Genomic DNA, 16,174 nt, shown 5'->3' on the forward strand with positions numbered 1-16,174 from the left:
TACAAGAAGATTTGCGCTCGTTGGGTACGCCACCTTGACTCTTTCATGTCATTCGTCAATTGCCGTGGTGCCCAAAGGTCCATAGAGCTTGGTACCCAAAGCTCCATAGTACAAGAATATGGTGGAGGTCAACTGACCTCCATGCTACTCTTGCGGGAGGATAATTCGGACTGTGCAAATTATGTAGTGTCGAATAAATGCAGACGTTTCTGAAGCACCCTAACAGTCCCTAAACAGTTTTGGACGATCTCATTTGCATCTTTCTCTGAAGGTTCTCAGGCAAGCCACGAATAATAGTTGCCACGACTACAGACTCCGGAGATTCTGGGCTTGCCATCTCAAAAAGCAGCCTGTGAATCTCAAAAGCACTCTATGACTTGTCTTGACTGATATTGCCACGAAGCAGAATTAGTGAAGTGTAGGCATATTTACAAGGTATTTACAACTGCAGCAGAGCGGCATACACAAGATGGCTGCCCAAACCAGCAACGCGCGCTCCTTGGCAAATCTTCTTTGTTCGTAGACACACCATGCCTTACTGCTCCGTAACAATATTTATAGAAAATAGCCCGGTCTCACCTTGCTAGTGGGTTTAAAGCTGTCAAAAAAGATCCCTCATCACATGCGTCCAATTTGTGCACAGGGAACTGGAGCTCGTACCACTTCTTGATCACTCCATTCCCATACGCATGTTTCTATTGCTCTCCCAGGGCTCTTGCCATGAATGTGCTTGAGTGCTTGCTCATAAAACAGGCTCCAAATGCATGGGCTTCAGCTTTTCCCATAAAATGGATCAGGCTTTGCCACGTCCTTGTTGGGTCCTTGCGGGACTTGGATGACGGCAAGAATATCTTCCATGGGTTGTTGCTGTCGCTATACCTGCTGCTGCTGCTGATAGCGGAACATTTCTAGCCGGCACGAATCAATGGAGAAGCTTCCCTTCCTCGGCGAAAAGCTTGCCGATGTGTGCACAAACGACGTATTCTTGAAGCTGGGAGTGTTTGGGCCTCAGCTTCACTGATGGTTGAAAGTCAAGTTCCTCCAACATCTTCTCGGCCTTTTGAACGACGAATTCACGCAATTGAGAAGTCGTGATGCTCTCAGGCAAATCATACTTGATTACAAGTGCCGCTATAGCATTTTTGCAAGCCACTGGGCTAAACGAATGCCTTCAGAGATGCCACAACGTTGTGAACTTGTATATACGCACCTCTCCCACATATCGTCGTCATTAATGATCAGCCGTTTTCGTTCCCGGCCATCTTTTTCTCCCAGTCTCGAGTAGCAGGCCAGAGCAAGCCAGAGCTCAGGCCGACCTCTCTTTCTCTAAATTTTTTTTGTTCCCTCTCTAGTCGGTTTCTTCGTCCACCTTAAACGTTGAAAAAATATGGCTGATCACGTGCACTTCGGTATATACCAAGCGTTGTCCACATAGTTGCGGTCTCTGTCCTGTCATAGCCTGGGCCAATGCAACATTCCACGATCTACATCAACAGAACCTTGTTTATCAGTGTCCTTTGTTGTCTTCCCCCCTCCCCCCAAATCTGACTGAATTAGTTATTTGTCCATTTATACTTCACTACGACATGCACTATCAGTTAGGGTGACATAAGAATACCTATCGCTTCTTGCCTATCCCTCACAAAGGACAGCGCGTTTCGTACCCGCACTCTGCAAACACGAGCAGTTTCTACACGAACACATGGTCTTTTGTCCACGCGGGCAAGAAAGCGGGATCTAATTGACAGAGCATGACAGAGCATAAGTCGGACACGTGGAGTCACACACATCACGCTTTTGATGTTGTCGGCTCTTAAGACCTATTTCGCGCTCAGCCGTGCTATCACGCTCTCCCTGTGGAACGCAGGAAGTTTTCAAAACAACCAGCTGCACAACCTAGACTCCTCTCTACACCTTTGTATTCCAGCTGGACTCTGCCATCGCGAAGCTACCCTTCTTTGACGAATATGGCTAGGGGTGGCCTTCACCAGGTCTTTTGCTTTCCGAATCGGATGGGCCGACGCCTCCTCGTGTGATGACTGTGGTAACGAGGAGACTCTACAACACCTTCTCTGTGACTGCCCTCGCTACAATTTACAGAGACGATCGCTCGCAATCGCGATAGCGCGCTTTGACTGAAAACCTCTAACAGAGGAACTTATTTTAAAATGCCGCCATCACAAGCCATCGCAGCGGAGGGCGACGAGGTCATTATTGCAGTTTTTAAAGGCAACAGAATTGGACAAGCGGCTGTAGCCTGAACAGATGTTTATAGTGCTGCAAGTGCTATTGTGCTGTGCGCTGACAGTATGCGGCGACAGTGACCGACTGTGATTGTATGTCTATGCTCCTTTCTTTCTTTATCTCTACTTTGTCATCACTTTACCTCCCCCTCCCCTCTCTCCCCTGCGTAGGGTAGCAAACCGGATCTTCCCCTCTGGTTAACCTACCTGCCCGTCCCCTTTCCTTTCTCTTTCTCAGGCGCGTTCCTGTCTCTTTCTCAGGCGCGTTCGAACTGCGGGTGCATAGATAGAAATCACCAAATTTCCAGTAACCCTTGCTCAGAAGAACACGGCTTACAAAAAAAAAAAGAAAAACTACATTAGTGAGAATTGGCAGTCACAGCAACTCTCGTTTCTCTCCCTCTCAGAGTAGACCACAATGAGTCAAAAACTTCCTTCTTGAAATAAAGTTGCAAGTTGTGTACATATACATGCAAACCTGTTTTTACCAATTTCTGCTCGTGAGAATTGTGGCGTAGTCACTTTGACAGCCGTAGGTCAGACCATTTGATGAAGCGATCGTCACCTGACTGTTTCAGTTCTAGTGGTGGCGTATTTTATTATATTTCAGCTTTACTTCCATGCAGCTTAGTTCTCTCAGTGAGAGCGCAAGCGGTGTACGTAATGGTTCGCTGTCACTGGGAAAACTTAAGATGGCAGCGAACCAGCTAAACTACCAGTCCCGTATTTTTCGCATGCTTACCTGACTCTTTTGTGTCGACGGCATTTTTCTTGTTCTTGCTGTTCGGAGTCATCATTTCCTGCTCGCTGGATTTCACTTACTTTCAGCCTAGCGAGTTGTCTTCAAAAGGTTTAGCGACGGCGCCGAGAATTTTCAGCTACTTCTGTATTAACGAATCCTTAAAACATTGAAGAAACCATGCGCAGAAGTGCAGGCCTCCGTTGTTTCTTTCCAAGCATCTCAAACGAGCTCCCGAAGTGTGGTACTGAGTTATGTAGCTGATATGCTTTTAATATCGTTCTTGTCAGTAACATCGCATGTCCGCTGATGCGCTAACGCTTCATAAAACGAAACATGTACGGAATGAGATTTTCTTTTCTCGCTGCTTTTCGTGCATATACAGCGTATCTTTAGTTACATATGACACTATTTCTCTGTGGTTACATTTTGTAACCACAGAGGATTTCTGGTAATATCGTTTTATAACGTGTTCATTTTGCCTTTGCAATGTAGTGTGCCTTGCGATGTATTTCTCTATATATTGCGTGAAAACGGGTAGCCGGCGCCACCTGCTTGTGGGAACATGCCTTTATTATTTTTTGTGTTAGAAAAATACTGTGCGAGTCAAAGTTGCAAAAAAGGCGCTTATATTTCTCCTTTTATGTACAGCAGTGTTCAAAAAGAAAAAGAAAAGTGAGCATCATTTGGCACAACAACAATGTGAGATCACAGAGTAAGTCGCCGCAGGCTCGACGAGCACACGTGGCTCTTTTTTTTTTTTTTCGCACACTCATTTTCGTTCATCACTTAGAATGACAACTACCAAATTAAAAACGACCCTTTTGCATTAAGCTCACATATACACGCACAGACACTTTTGCCCTACAGTAAGAAATTTCGACATCCCGCTTTGTAACGCAGGAAAAAAAAAGAGACACGACAGAACGGTTCACATAGAGTTAAGAAAAGAGGCACTAGGGCGTCGAAGCTTCTTGCAGCAATAGCAGTGCTGCAGGATATAGAAACCGCATCACAAGATCAAGAAAGCAAAAAAAAATAAATACAGAGAAAGACAAGAATACATTGCTTTACTGCAAAAGCGAGAGCGAAGTGAGCCTATTCGACGACGACCTTGGCACGATATAGCGACGACCAGCTTGGGACATGCGCACCGGTCGGCACAGCAGGACCTTGGTGGCGTGACCGGCACGCTAAATCTCGCAGAAGCACGTGCGAACGCAGCTTCTCGGGAAGACGACATGCTCGCGTACGTATAAATCTTCGCGATGCGAGGTTTCAGTGTGAGAGAGAAAAAAAGGAAACATTTTCGTGAACTCACTGAGCGCAGCCGGAGGCTAGTTTGCGGAAAGACAATTAGCGAAATTGAAGTTAAATTGCAGCTGACATCGCGTTCCTCGAAGAGGAACTTTTTTTCGAGGGATATTAAAGTCAACTAGCACTTTTCTCAAACGGCAACCAATTTAGCAAAGGAGGAAAAACGTCACTTCTCTGACCAGGAGGCAAGAAAGGCGGGAACAGTCAGCAATATGACTTAGTCCGAACTGGGCTCTTTCGTTCGCCGCGCTATTCAGCTTGAAATTCAAGCCGAACATTTGCTACGAACAACATTTGAGACCTGCACCATTGGAAAGCGCACGGTGGCGACTTTTGCGACAGCAACTCTTTGTCCTATGCGTAACTCTGGTTTAGAGAATTCTCGTAGTCCTCAATGCAATAGGTTCACTATTACAGGAAATTGCCAAAGCGGAGTTAAACATAGGACAACTAGTTTACTATTGCAAGCACCTACCAAGTACTCATTCTTTTAAGTCACAAGTACGTGTCACCGATATAAAAAAAATAAGAAAAACATTTCTGAGCTTAATGTCTATCTTTGGCCCACAGTAGCTCAGATTGTTGCCACAAGTGAGGAAGCGATTCTTAAAATTCCGCAATGATCGTGAAGAATTTACTGGAGCATTGCTGCCTGCCACTTTGCATGTGACGAGCATGTTATGCGGCGTTCGCATTGCGTTCAAACGGTCTTGCCCATCGCGTCGAAGTGACATAGCACTGCTGCTGCGTCACATGACAGATTTGCCGAGTTTGTGCTGAGGCCTTAACGAGGTGGGAGTAGGAGAGATACAGCGTTGTCACTATCCGACATGCTGCGACACCGCTAGATATTTTATATGCGTTATTCGTATCCGCCCAAAACGGATTGCGCCTTTCCTTCGGGTTATCCGGCACTTCGCGAGGAATTCGCCATTTAAAAAATGATTGAGAATGAACGGAGAATGTGGATGAACATAATATAATGTCATCTTTAAATCGGCTGAACTTGCTCTTGGCGAATACTTTCGCGGGGTCGTTTGAGCAACAGTCAAGAAATTTGAACCCAGTGAAAACGAGGATCCATGTTTTTATGCGAGCAAATATTCGTCGACAAGCAAAATGAAACAACAATTTTCTTTGCGTATATACCAATCTGAATAATTTCACTGAATTATTCGTCCTTGGACGTAAACCCACGAGCAATATGCAGGGAAACTCTTGAACTGGCTTTCGGGACGTTGTAACAGCTTGACATGCAACGTCAAATATTGACAATATTGAACTACGGAAAGTCCTCAACAGGAAGCCTACTATAGTCATCTGGTTAATGACGCGAGTAATCGTTGATTGAAAACTCGGCGTGTGTCCTCTGATTTCGCTCGCAGGTGTACCAAGTTGAGCCACTGGAGACAACAGGACTGGCAATTCTCCTTGAGCCAAAGCACCCGGTACGGCAACAAAAAAAAAAAAAAAAAAGGAAAGAGGAGTATCGGCAAAAGACAACGTTCAAAAGGAACCCCTGCTTCTTTAACTCTAATGCATGATAAATGTTTTGGGTACGAGCCTCCTGTCGGTAGCGGCTTTCGTACAAGACTGCCCCACCAACCATGCAGTCTTAAGCACTACTGTGGGACGCTATTCCGGTGACGCACGTGGTATCATTCACGAATGCCGCTGTTTTGGCACCCCCCATGCTGCGCGCATGCGCCCTTGCATTCCAAATTGCAGGAAGGCATTTTTTCCTCGCCGTTAGCTTTTGCGCTGATCTTTCAGCCCACTGCGCATGCGCGTTTACTCGGAGATCACGCACTCCGATGGCGAATTCCTTCTCCTCTATTTTCGCTCTCGCCTTTTTTCAACTTTGCCCAATGTTCAGGCAATAACATCCTCACTCACACATTTACACAACGCAGTTAAATGCCCGCTCACCTGACACGGAGAGGCTCAAATGATACAGAGTGCACCGTCACGGACAACTGAAATTCGAACTAGTTAGGTCTAACTAAAAACTAATTCTTTTGTTTGCGCTTTTGCCAGTGCGCCTAATATCAGCGCGATTTCGGCTCATACGTTTAGCGTCAGGACCATACCATCATCGGCAACCACACAAGTAGCGGCTCGAGATCGCGCTTTGGAGTTATCATTTGCGAAATGTGTTCTACAATGTAAGTTCTTGTTTGAGTTTCGTTCGTCTGCGACTGCACACTTCAGAAAGACGTCGGCTATCCTTTATGACTAGTGCAACGGCGGGCTGTTCTTGCCCGTGCGCATCCAGCCTTGCACACTTGGAATATATCGGCACGCGAAGTAAATAAATAAACAATTACGGCTACGATGGCGAGACGCAAGGAATCATGAGCCACAAGCATCTTACGTAGACACTTGCACCAGAAACGAACAACAGGTTCCGCGTTCCACTAACGCTTATTTCGCTGTCACCCTCCTTGATAGAAAAAAACGGGACGCGAAAACGACGTCGAAGAGGAGTATGACGTCACCATGAAATCGTAAATTACAGATCTGGATTAGCAAAAAGCTTGCTCTTGCCGCCAGGTGAATCTTGGTGAGCCAGGAGCGAACGTAAAACCGACACACGAGCGATCACGTTACTTCGAATTTCCCGCACCATCTCAACGTGACGTCACGTTTCTTCTCGTCTTCTCGAGTAGCTTATTAAGGGCTTGTCGATAAAGAGCAATCATATTCGATTCCGAAAGAAGCAAGCCCTGCTGCCTAGCGTGCTTTGAGAACTTTGCGAGCGCCAAAACTGCTCAAATAGGAGCAAATGCATTAAAGTCCATCACGTGACAGAGGAGCATCAGTTCTGCGGATTGAGCGCAAGATTCAAGAATGCTTGGTCATCCCGTTGCCTCCCAGTAACGAACGTTCGTGTACGAAACTAACGAAAATAGAGTTTTCAAGTATTAATTTACCAGTCTAACTTGAGTCAGCAGTTATTATTCAGCATTCCTTTAACGTGCTTTCTCCGGTACTTTGAATGTCGTTCAATGGCCTTGGCATGTCGCATGAACCTACGGCCAGAAACCTCGTTTTCTACAACAAAACACAAAATTAAAGTTACACTGGCGCGAACATCCTAAGGTTGTTTTTCATCTCTGCATAGAAATACAGGTGTAAAGTCATGTTTTCGTTCCAGCTATATACAGACCGGAAATCCCAAAGTTAATGCGAAGTTGAGAAAAAATAAGAAGTAAGACCATCATGTATAAACATTCAGGACATTCACAGCACTTCCGCGCCACTGCACTATCAGGTTGAAACTTTGCGGATGAAGTTCCACCATAATCCTTCGAGAAAGCCGAAATCAGCTTTTGTCCGATTATCATACACAACTACACACAGCGACGGTTTCACTCATTGTTGACGATATCCGGCAATGAAAAAAAAATCGCTATGGTTGCGTGGATCGTTCAAAACATATATTAATGTAGCGCGCTTCGGTTAAACACCGAACAGCCTGAAAGTAATATTACGCGATCGCATATTTCAATCACAAAATGGCGTACATGACGCGTGTGCAGCACGTTGACAGAACGTCGCCTGAACAACGTGCGTTACAGAAGGAATTCTTCTTGCAGGGCTTGTCTATTTGCACTCATCCCGTATCCCGGCCGCTTAGGGATCGGCACAAAATGACTGTAGCGACGACAATCCCAAGCGACTGCAACTCAAGTTCGCAAGCAAGCACACTTCGACGACACTTTTCCCCCGGCTATGAGGCGCAGAGTGGAATCGGTGCAGTATACAACAGGTTCTCAAAAATTGGCACAGACTTTGACTGGAAGCTCAGCTCAGCTCTGACAAAGAGCGGGTGCTACTTTTCCAAACGGCTTATTGCGACAGCCGTTGAGACGCACGTACTGGTTTTCTCCGACGTCAGCGTTACTGTACAAAGAAACCGCCATCGCATATGAGCCACGAATCCTTACGGTAAAAAATGCGCAAGGTTTCGAGCTGGATTGCACAATGTCCAACACTTTGCTACTGGTGGAGCGCCTTAATATCATCACTTGGGCGCTTCTGCTCACAATTGTAGTTCGCTTTGGCCGCAAAAGAACTGACAAAAAAAGCAAAAACGGAAATAGTAGACTTTCATACGAGGAGAAGCTAAAATGTAAGCGGTATTTCAACTGCAGACGTACCAAAAGTTATTTACATTTACAATACGCGACAGCGTGGCATATGTCGTCGCCCTGAACTACCTGTGCGGACTCCTCGCGGCACATTTACACCTTCTAAATCCTTTGCCTCATGCGAAGGGATAAAAAAGTAAAAATAACTGTCAGGAGGCGGTCAGATCCTTTTGCCTATACTTTTTTTTTTCTTGAAATGGGGCACAGGCGAAAATGAATGCACAATTTGATGTCTCGCATCGCGGGTTAGAGCACTGTGTCTTTGAACTGGACTCGTATCAGACCTCATTCTTTTTTTGGCTTGACAAGGATAACGAAAAAAACAAAGCGCGCGGTAACGTGATGAGCGAAGAAAGTTAAAAACATCTCCGATTGCTGACAGCCGCAACATACTATTACGCTCAGCGTTTTTCAAGGGTCATGTGAAGCGCCCTTGCGACGTGGAGACGACCGTTCCGAAGGCACGCTTAAACTCCTAAAGCTCTCTCCAGTGACAAAGAAAGAATTGAAATGCTTCATAACGCCGCTCTAAAGAGCGCAGCGTCGGAAATCATCATCCAGAGCTAATCGATAGTGGCCTTACACGTGGAACCCGAGACAACGAGACGGGCGCTGCTGACATGACAAACGTAGCATAAACTAGAAATCACAAACGATAATGACTTTGATCGCTGCGCTAAAGGCAAGTCGTTCTCTCACCAAGGATGTTTGACAGACCACTTTTCAAGGCGCCTGGACTCTTTTCGCACGTGGTGCCAGGGCTACGAACAGTTCGTGTGTGGAAAAATACGATTCCTGGACAATACTTATCGGTGCCGCATGATCAGTAGAAAGGACCCTTAGTTCAAGTCTGTTGGAAGACTGAAAACATACCTAAACGCAGCGGGGCTCTCGTATCTTAACGCGACAGATCCTCAAACCTGCGCGCTTTCAAACTGGCGACTAGCAGACGGCCAGAGTACCATATACCTATAGCAAAAGTTATAATTTGCCAGTGTTTCCATCGCTTCGGCTGCAATTTTCGTGTCATGCATTCACTAGCCCGCACAGCCCGGAAGTTCCTCGGTTGATCGCAGGGGGACAGAACGAGCCCGGCTGCTTTCGTGAACGTTTCAGTCACACGGGAGCGGTTAATCAGGCGAACGCAGAACGCGTCTCCGTGCTCCTCGGATCACACGGTATTCATGACTGAACAGAACGAAGCACAGAGCACGTGGTGCTTCTGCCAAAGAAGGCGCAAGTGCAAATGAATAAAAAAAAGAGGCAGCAAGAAATAAAAGGCATGAGATAAACAGCGGCGCTTTCACAATTATGACCAGACGTGAGCATGAGAAAAACTAGTATGTTCGCATGGCACTCCGTGGAAGAAAGAAATCGCAACGTAACGACTATGTACACACACACGCGCGCGCGCGCGAACACACACGCACCCACAAAAACGGGGGATGCCCGAGAGGGTAGGGACAGTGGGGGAGGGGGGGGCGCACTAGGCCAGCATTCCCGTCAGTCCGGCGAGTCCGACTCGTCTTCCTCGACGGACTTGTTCTCGCAGGCGTGGTACGAGGACGGCGCGGACGAGGCCTTCTGCGCGAGCGCCTTCACCTTCATGCGCCAGTACTTCCTCTGCAGGTCGGCGACCAGGTGCTGCTTCTTGAGCAGCTCGACCTTGAGCTTGTGCTCTTCCTCGGCGTGCAGCCGCTGCAGCTCCACCAGCTGCCGCTCGGCGACCGCGCGGGCTGCCGTGGCGTACGGCATCCTGGCGGCGCCCGCGCCGGTGGGTGTGCAGTTGTTGCGGTCCTCGAGCACGTCCCCGCCCGTGCTGTCGTCGGCCAGCTCCACGCTGGCGACGATCTCCTCGACCTCACCGTTGTCGACCATGGGCGCGCCGCCGACGGTGGCCGAGCCCCTGGCGCACCTCCCGCCGTTGCTGGCGCTGCCGTTGGGCGAGCGCGGGTGGATCCGCACGTCCAGCGGGCTGTCGTCGCAGTTGTTGCTGAGGCTGCCGACGCCGCAGTCGGTGTTGAGCCTGCGCAGCGGCGACTCGGGCGGCTCCGGCAGCTCCACCTTGATGCGCGGCAGGAACTGCGACGACAGGCCGCCCAGCATGGGCAGCGGCTGCGGCGTCGTCCGCATGAACAGCTCCATCTCACGAAAGCGGTTGTGTTCCTCTGCTGCGAACGAAGCAGAGAAAAAGAAAGACGAGCATACATGCGAAACGAGGATTAGAAAAGAATTTCCGACTGTTCCACACAATACGTGAGCCAAGCGGCAGAACGTATAGTATACCTATGGGCCCGGTGTTTTACCAACGGAATCTAAAGACGTTGGTTTTACTTGGCACCCGCCGTGGTTGCTTAGTGGCTATGGTGTTGGGCTGCTAAGCACGGGGTCGCGGGATCGAATGCCGGCCACGGCGGCCGCATTTCGATGGGGGGCTAAATGCGAAATCACCCGTGTACTTATATTTAGGTGCAGGTTAAAGAATCCTTGTCGGTCCAAATTTTCGCTGTCCCCAACTACGGCGCGCCTCAAAATCATATCGTGGTTTTGGCGCGTAAAACAAGCTCATAAGTTTTCTTTTTTTTACCTGGCGCCTGTATCCACCATGTGCGGCGTTCCTTGAACTGCGACAGGCAACAACAATGCTTCCTTGCTCAAGGCTTACGATAACGGATATAGCTGCCGGGATTTCGACCCGCTCAACTCGTTTTGTGTGATAAAACCACTGCGTTCCCGAGTTTCCGGAAACCAAGCCTTCGTCTGCGCTACGGTATATCCTAGGTGCCAGCGAAAGCGACAACAGTCCCAGTTCCCTCTATTCCAGCCATATCGGCGTACACACATACAAACACGAAAAATAAAAGAAAAAAGCTTGGCGATACTACAACCTTCGCAAGGACTCTGGTAAAGACAAGTCTACTCGGTGATAGGCCGCCGATAAGATAAAGTCCTTGTAACCTAAGAAAAGCTCTCGTAAATATAGGCGCCCTTGTGTATCTCACACCGTCTAACAACTGAAATCTAGTAATAGTTTGGACCTAGATGCGCTCTGACAGACAGACAGACAGACAGACAGACAGACAGACAGACATAATATGACAGAAAGTATGGTTAGATCACCGGGCACAGTCGAACTCATCGTGCAGCTTAAGAAGAAAAAGCCGGATATCGTAACATTAATCTGTCACGCAAAGGTAGCACATGTCGCTGTGCATGTTCGCGGTACACTTAACTGAGGAGTACGCTATAAGTATAGCTCTACGAGGTGTTTGCAACTGCCGCGGGCAAGAATGAAGTGCACGTGGTCACGGAACCTAATCACGAAGTCACGTTGACCACGTGCACTTCAGATGTCGACTAGGAAACACCTTTAAGCTGTTGAAAAGTATACTCTGGAGCAACTGGGAAATGTTTCAGTGATAGAGCAAGACAGCACAAAAACAATGTAAAATACAATTACGGTAGCCATCTAGGTGCTCGTTGTAACAAACACCCATGCACTCCGCTGTTCAATAGTACCAGGTTACTGAAATATTCCAAAACCGAAAAAAAAGACATTGTAGAGGCATACCGCATAGCAAAAGAAGAAAAATGTGTCATCGCGACGGTAATTTAGGCTGGCAAATTTAGAGATCTTTTTTTTTTCGAATAAACACCTGTACTTGTAGTGCTCCCTGTACATATGTCTGTCAATCCGGGTGGTTAGCGTTTTTTTTTTTTTTTTCGGCAAATTATAAGATTTATGCTTTCTCGAATAACATTCAGTTTACAGAAACCGGTAATGCTGTTGTGATTGTTTTTGTTTTTCCTGTCTTTGTGCCACCGCACTGCTCAAAGCTACATGTTGACTTCAAAATAATGCTTTGCCGAGTTCGCTGGACGCACACTGCAAGAAAAGTTTCCAGCAGAAAACCCTGGCATGCACAGCAAGGGAGTAGACTTTCGACATACCGCTGGAGCAGCAACTGAGCGATTAATATTCGTTTTGACACTCCCTATAGCAGAAAACAACCAACCAGTGCCGTCATTACGTTTCTTTTTTTCTGTTTCCACGCGGATAGTCCGTGTGGTATAGGCCTCCGTATTCATAAATCCATCCTAACTTGAAGCCTATGCATGACTTGGTCTAAATGACGCCGGTTGTGAACGCGCCCAGGGAAACGCAATAAGCGTCTCGGGCACGTTCCCCCCAGGAATCATTTAGATCAAGTCACGCATGGATTTCACGTTCCGATGCATTTATGAGTACGAGGGTTAAGAAAGAAATGGTCTCTACTAACCGAAGAAACAAAAAAAGGTTACCTCAGCAAAGCCACTCTATGAGCTTAGGAAACGGACTACTGGCATCACAAGAAAGAACGGCATTGGATTGCTTTGAAACGCGAAGCTTTTCTTTGCGGACGTCGCCGGGTGTCGTGACCGTGCAATGCGCCGCGGCCGTAGCCTTGCCGAATAGGCCAGCCACTTGCAGCGGAGCAGGCAAGCCGCGCGCGTCGCTGGCTAGTTTCTTGCAGCACCACCAGATGGCGCGCTCGCATCCGCACATTCGTAGACGGAAGTATCAACCGGGCCGCAGTGGGGCTAAGCAAGTGACGCTTAGAGTATTGGCGGGGGAAAAAGCAGGGAAGAGACTGGTACGACCGGATCCATTAAAGCCATCAGCCGATATTCAGGGCAGAACCCATTAGTCATCTAAACTCCAAGCTTTCCAGCAGATTATAGCAATAAATACTCAAAATTTTCAAGGAACTATGGCTAATCCTGTAAATGAGTGCTTTCAAACAAAACGTCATGCTCTTTTATTTTTCATTTCACACCAGCCGTGCATGCTTAGCGTCCATGATGTTGCGCTCCTAAGCGCTAGGACGCGGGATTGAATCCCGGCCCCAGTGACCGCATGTCGATAGGGGGCGAAGTGCAAAAGCACCTGCGTACCCTGCATTGGGTGCATGTTAAGGAAGTACGGGTTGTCAATATTAATCCGGAGTTCCCCACTACGGCGTGCCTCATAATTAGATCATGGTTTTGGCACGTAAAACCATACATTTTAATATTAATTTCTTTCTCGTTTTCTTTTTCAAGCTTTTCATGACAAGTAAACATGAAGGCAGCTGCGAGAAACAGCACAAAACTGCATGAATTAAAAGATCTATTGGTGTCAAACCCTCGCTCAGAATATTTCGGTGCAGTCCCAGCTGGTCAAATTTATTAGACAGTCTTCAACTGTGGCTTTTCTCACCGCAGTTATAGTTTGAGCTCCCTATCACGTGCAATAATTTTTTTTTTTTCACCGCCTTCAGGATATTGGTGTTACCCATAGAACAAACGAGAAACCTTCACGGTGCAAGAATTTTTCACAGAGTAGGCTATGACAGAGAAAAACAGACATGTGAGGTTGTCTACAGTTTTGCTTTCTGCTCTGTACAGTCTTTGTCAAAAGCCCATGGGCCACGTTGCCTGCGACCGCCATGCTGACCACAGGCTGATTACAGGAGTTGCTGCGGAATTCCAAAAGTTCCGACATCCTGAGGAATGAAAAAAAACTCTACTTTTGATCCTCTAGATGTCTGTACTGTCAAGAGAATCTCGGGAACCGCAGCAGCTGCCGAAATAAGGTAGCCCCTGTTATCTATAGCCCCATGAAAACTGAAGCAGATGCATCTCGATCCTTTTTTTTTCTTTCTCTGGAGAACACCGCCACGACTTGGGGCACTAAAATTATCTCGAGAAGGAAATAGCATCCAGTAACTGACCTTAGAAATTTTTAGACTTTTTCAACCACAACCTTGTAGTTAAACGACTACGACTTTGACAACTTGTCCAATCAGACTCAAAAATAATATCGTCATGTATCTTCTGTGGCTGCCCATTTGAGCAAAATAATATAGCCTTTTCATGCTAATGTGAAGTTTTTAATTTTTCCTGATTAGAATATATTGCAATTTGCAAATTTTATTGCATTAACAGTATTGCTTCCTCATTTTATTATGTTCTGTTTATTTAACAATGAGTTTTTATATGAATTACATGTCTATTGAAATCATGTGTATATTTGTATAGCTTGTACTTTGTTGCCGAATGCATGATGTATGTCTTTTTTTTCAGTTTCCTTTTTCTGTGTGTGTCGCGCCCAGTGGTGTTCAACCCGTAAAAAGGTTTTCCAACGCTTTGTAAGGCACTTCTCGTTTTTTTTCCTTCACGTGGATCTTTCTGACAACTCGATATTTGTTGTCAAAATAAAACTGTAGTGTATTGTATTGCACTCAACGACATGCACAGTGAAAGTAACCCATAAACTTCTTACAAGGACTGCAATATGTAGATCCGCAATCGTGTGCGACATATACATAACGCTCGTCACTGGAAAAGCCCACACCAGTCATTCGGTGATTCAACACCGCTTCCTCTAAAATAAGCTTGTATTATTACAACGGAAATCGATAGGCTTTCAAATCTGGCACTCTTCAGGAAGAACAGACGTTAAGACCGAACCGGAAGGAATACATTTCTGCCGTATCTTCTGCGTGTACCCCAACCAGCCTGAGACACCACTGGCGTTGTTCTTGCTCATTAAATGATGACCTCCTGGGTAAACATGCCAGCGAAGAGCCGGCTATTCCAGTCCCAAAAAGACAAGGAAGAAAACAAGAACTCGAACGATTACACGGACGTCTATCAAATGCAAGACGCATCCGCTCCTTTCCGGCGTATTCTGAACGAAGCGCGGTGAATGCTCCGAGCCCTGCCATCGTACACTCTAAGAAAAAGTTTGCACAACTTTTAAAGCTCGCACAATCGTTTAGAGTGATAGAAGCACTTACACACCATGTGTCCCACGTAACCTGTGCGCCAAATTTCAAAAATATGCAAGTGCCACGTAGCTGGACAGAAGCAAGGTAATGTTGTTTGCCGTCGCTTAGAGCAAGTCAAACTAGATTTTTTTTGGGGGGGGCCAGTATTAAATAATAAGTTATTATGAATTATTCAATGTCATTAAATAATCTATTCGGTGCAAAAGTGCGAATGAGAACATTGTAGACCATCCTGAAATATTCCCAATCCAGCTTTCTGTTGCTCCGTACATGCTACATGAAAGTCTTTTTTTCCAAGCCCAAAATAAAGCCCGCGCAACATGTTAAAGTACCGCGCGAAAGTCGCGAATTTCCTTTCCAAAAAGATGAATCGGGAATGAAACAAACAACTTGCACATGCGCACAGGCACAGTTTCATTAATCACGCCATGAAGCGTGAAATGTACGAACGCAACAAATGATCAAAAACCAAGTTAGGAAAGCACGAGGTTACAAGATTACGTGCTGCCATTCTCGTCGAGACGCTCTTTGCGTGTGGCCAAGAAAGTCTAATGCTTTTTTTTGCTTTTTTTTTTAGAAAGGTCGACAGATTGTGCACTAACGCACCCGTCCCCAAATCTAGGGATCTTCGCCGCTTCTATGGCCTCACGTGTCGCTTGCTAGGTACTTCTTTCTGTTACGCAGCACTGCGCATGCCGGGGACCACATCCGCTGTTTCAGCGGTAGGAGCCGAGATGGCCCGCACCGCCAACCGCATGCATTGTTCGCGTGCTCCCCCGCAAACCTGCCATTCGTGCATCGTCCCGTTTGGCCGATATACTTCCTTTTTGTCGCGTGACAAACGGCTGCTCACAAACAACGTTCGTCTCACATTTAACAAAGCCTCAATTCATTGTGGTTTGTCGGGCA

At 46.8% G+C, this 16,174-nt stretch overlaps 1 protein-coding gene across 2 annotated transcripts in view; it reads right to left on the reverse strand.

Annotated features, from left to right (window-relative positions):
• Positions 1 to 3,588: 3,588 nt before the first annotated feature.
• The window catches only part of BEAF-32 (Boundary element-associated factor of 32kD), a 57,012-nt gene continuing 44,426 nt past the window's right edge, over positions 3,589 to 16,174 (reverse strand). The window contains exon 2 of one of the 2 annotated variants that reach the window (XM_050178047.3): positions 3,589 to 10,621. In XM_050178047.3, coding sequence (XP_050034004.1) covers positions 9,957 to 10,621 — 665 coding nt within the window. In that variant the 3' untranslated portion in view covers positions 3,589 to 9,956. Of the gene's footprint in view, positions 10,625 to 16,174 lie in introns of both variants that reach the window. The other variant, XM_050178046.3, reaches the window with a different exon arrangement.

Source organism: Dermacentor andersoni, chromosome 5, assembly GCF_023375885.2.
Source record: "Dermacentor andersoni chromosome 5, qqDerAnde1_hic_scaffold, whole genome shotgun sequence".
Lineage (NCBI taxonomy): Eukaryota > Metazoa > Arthropoda > Arachnida > Ixodida > Ixodidae > Dermacentor > Dermacentor andersoni.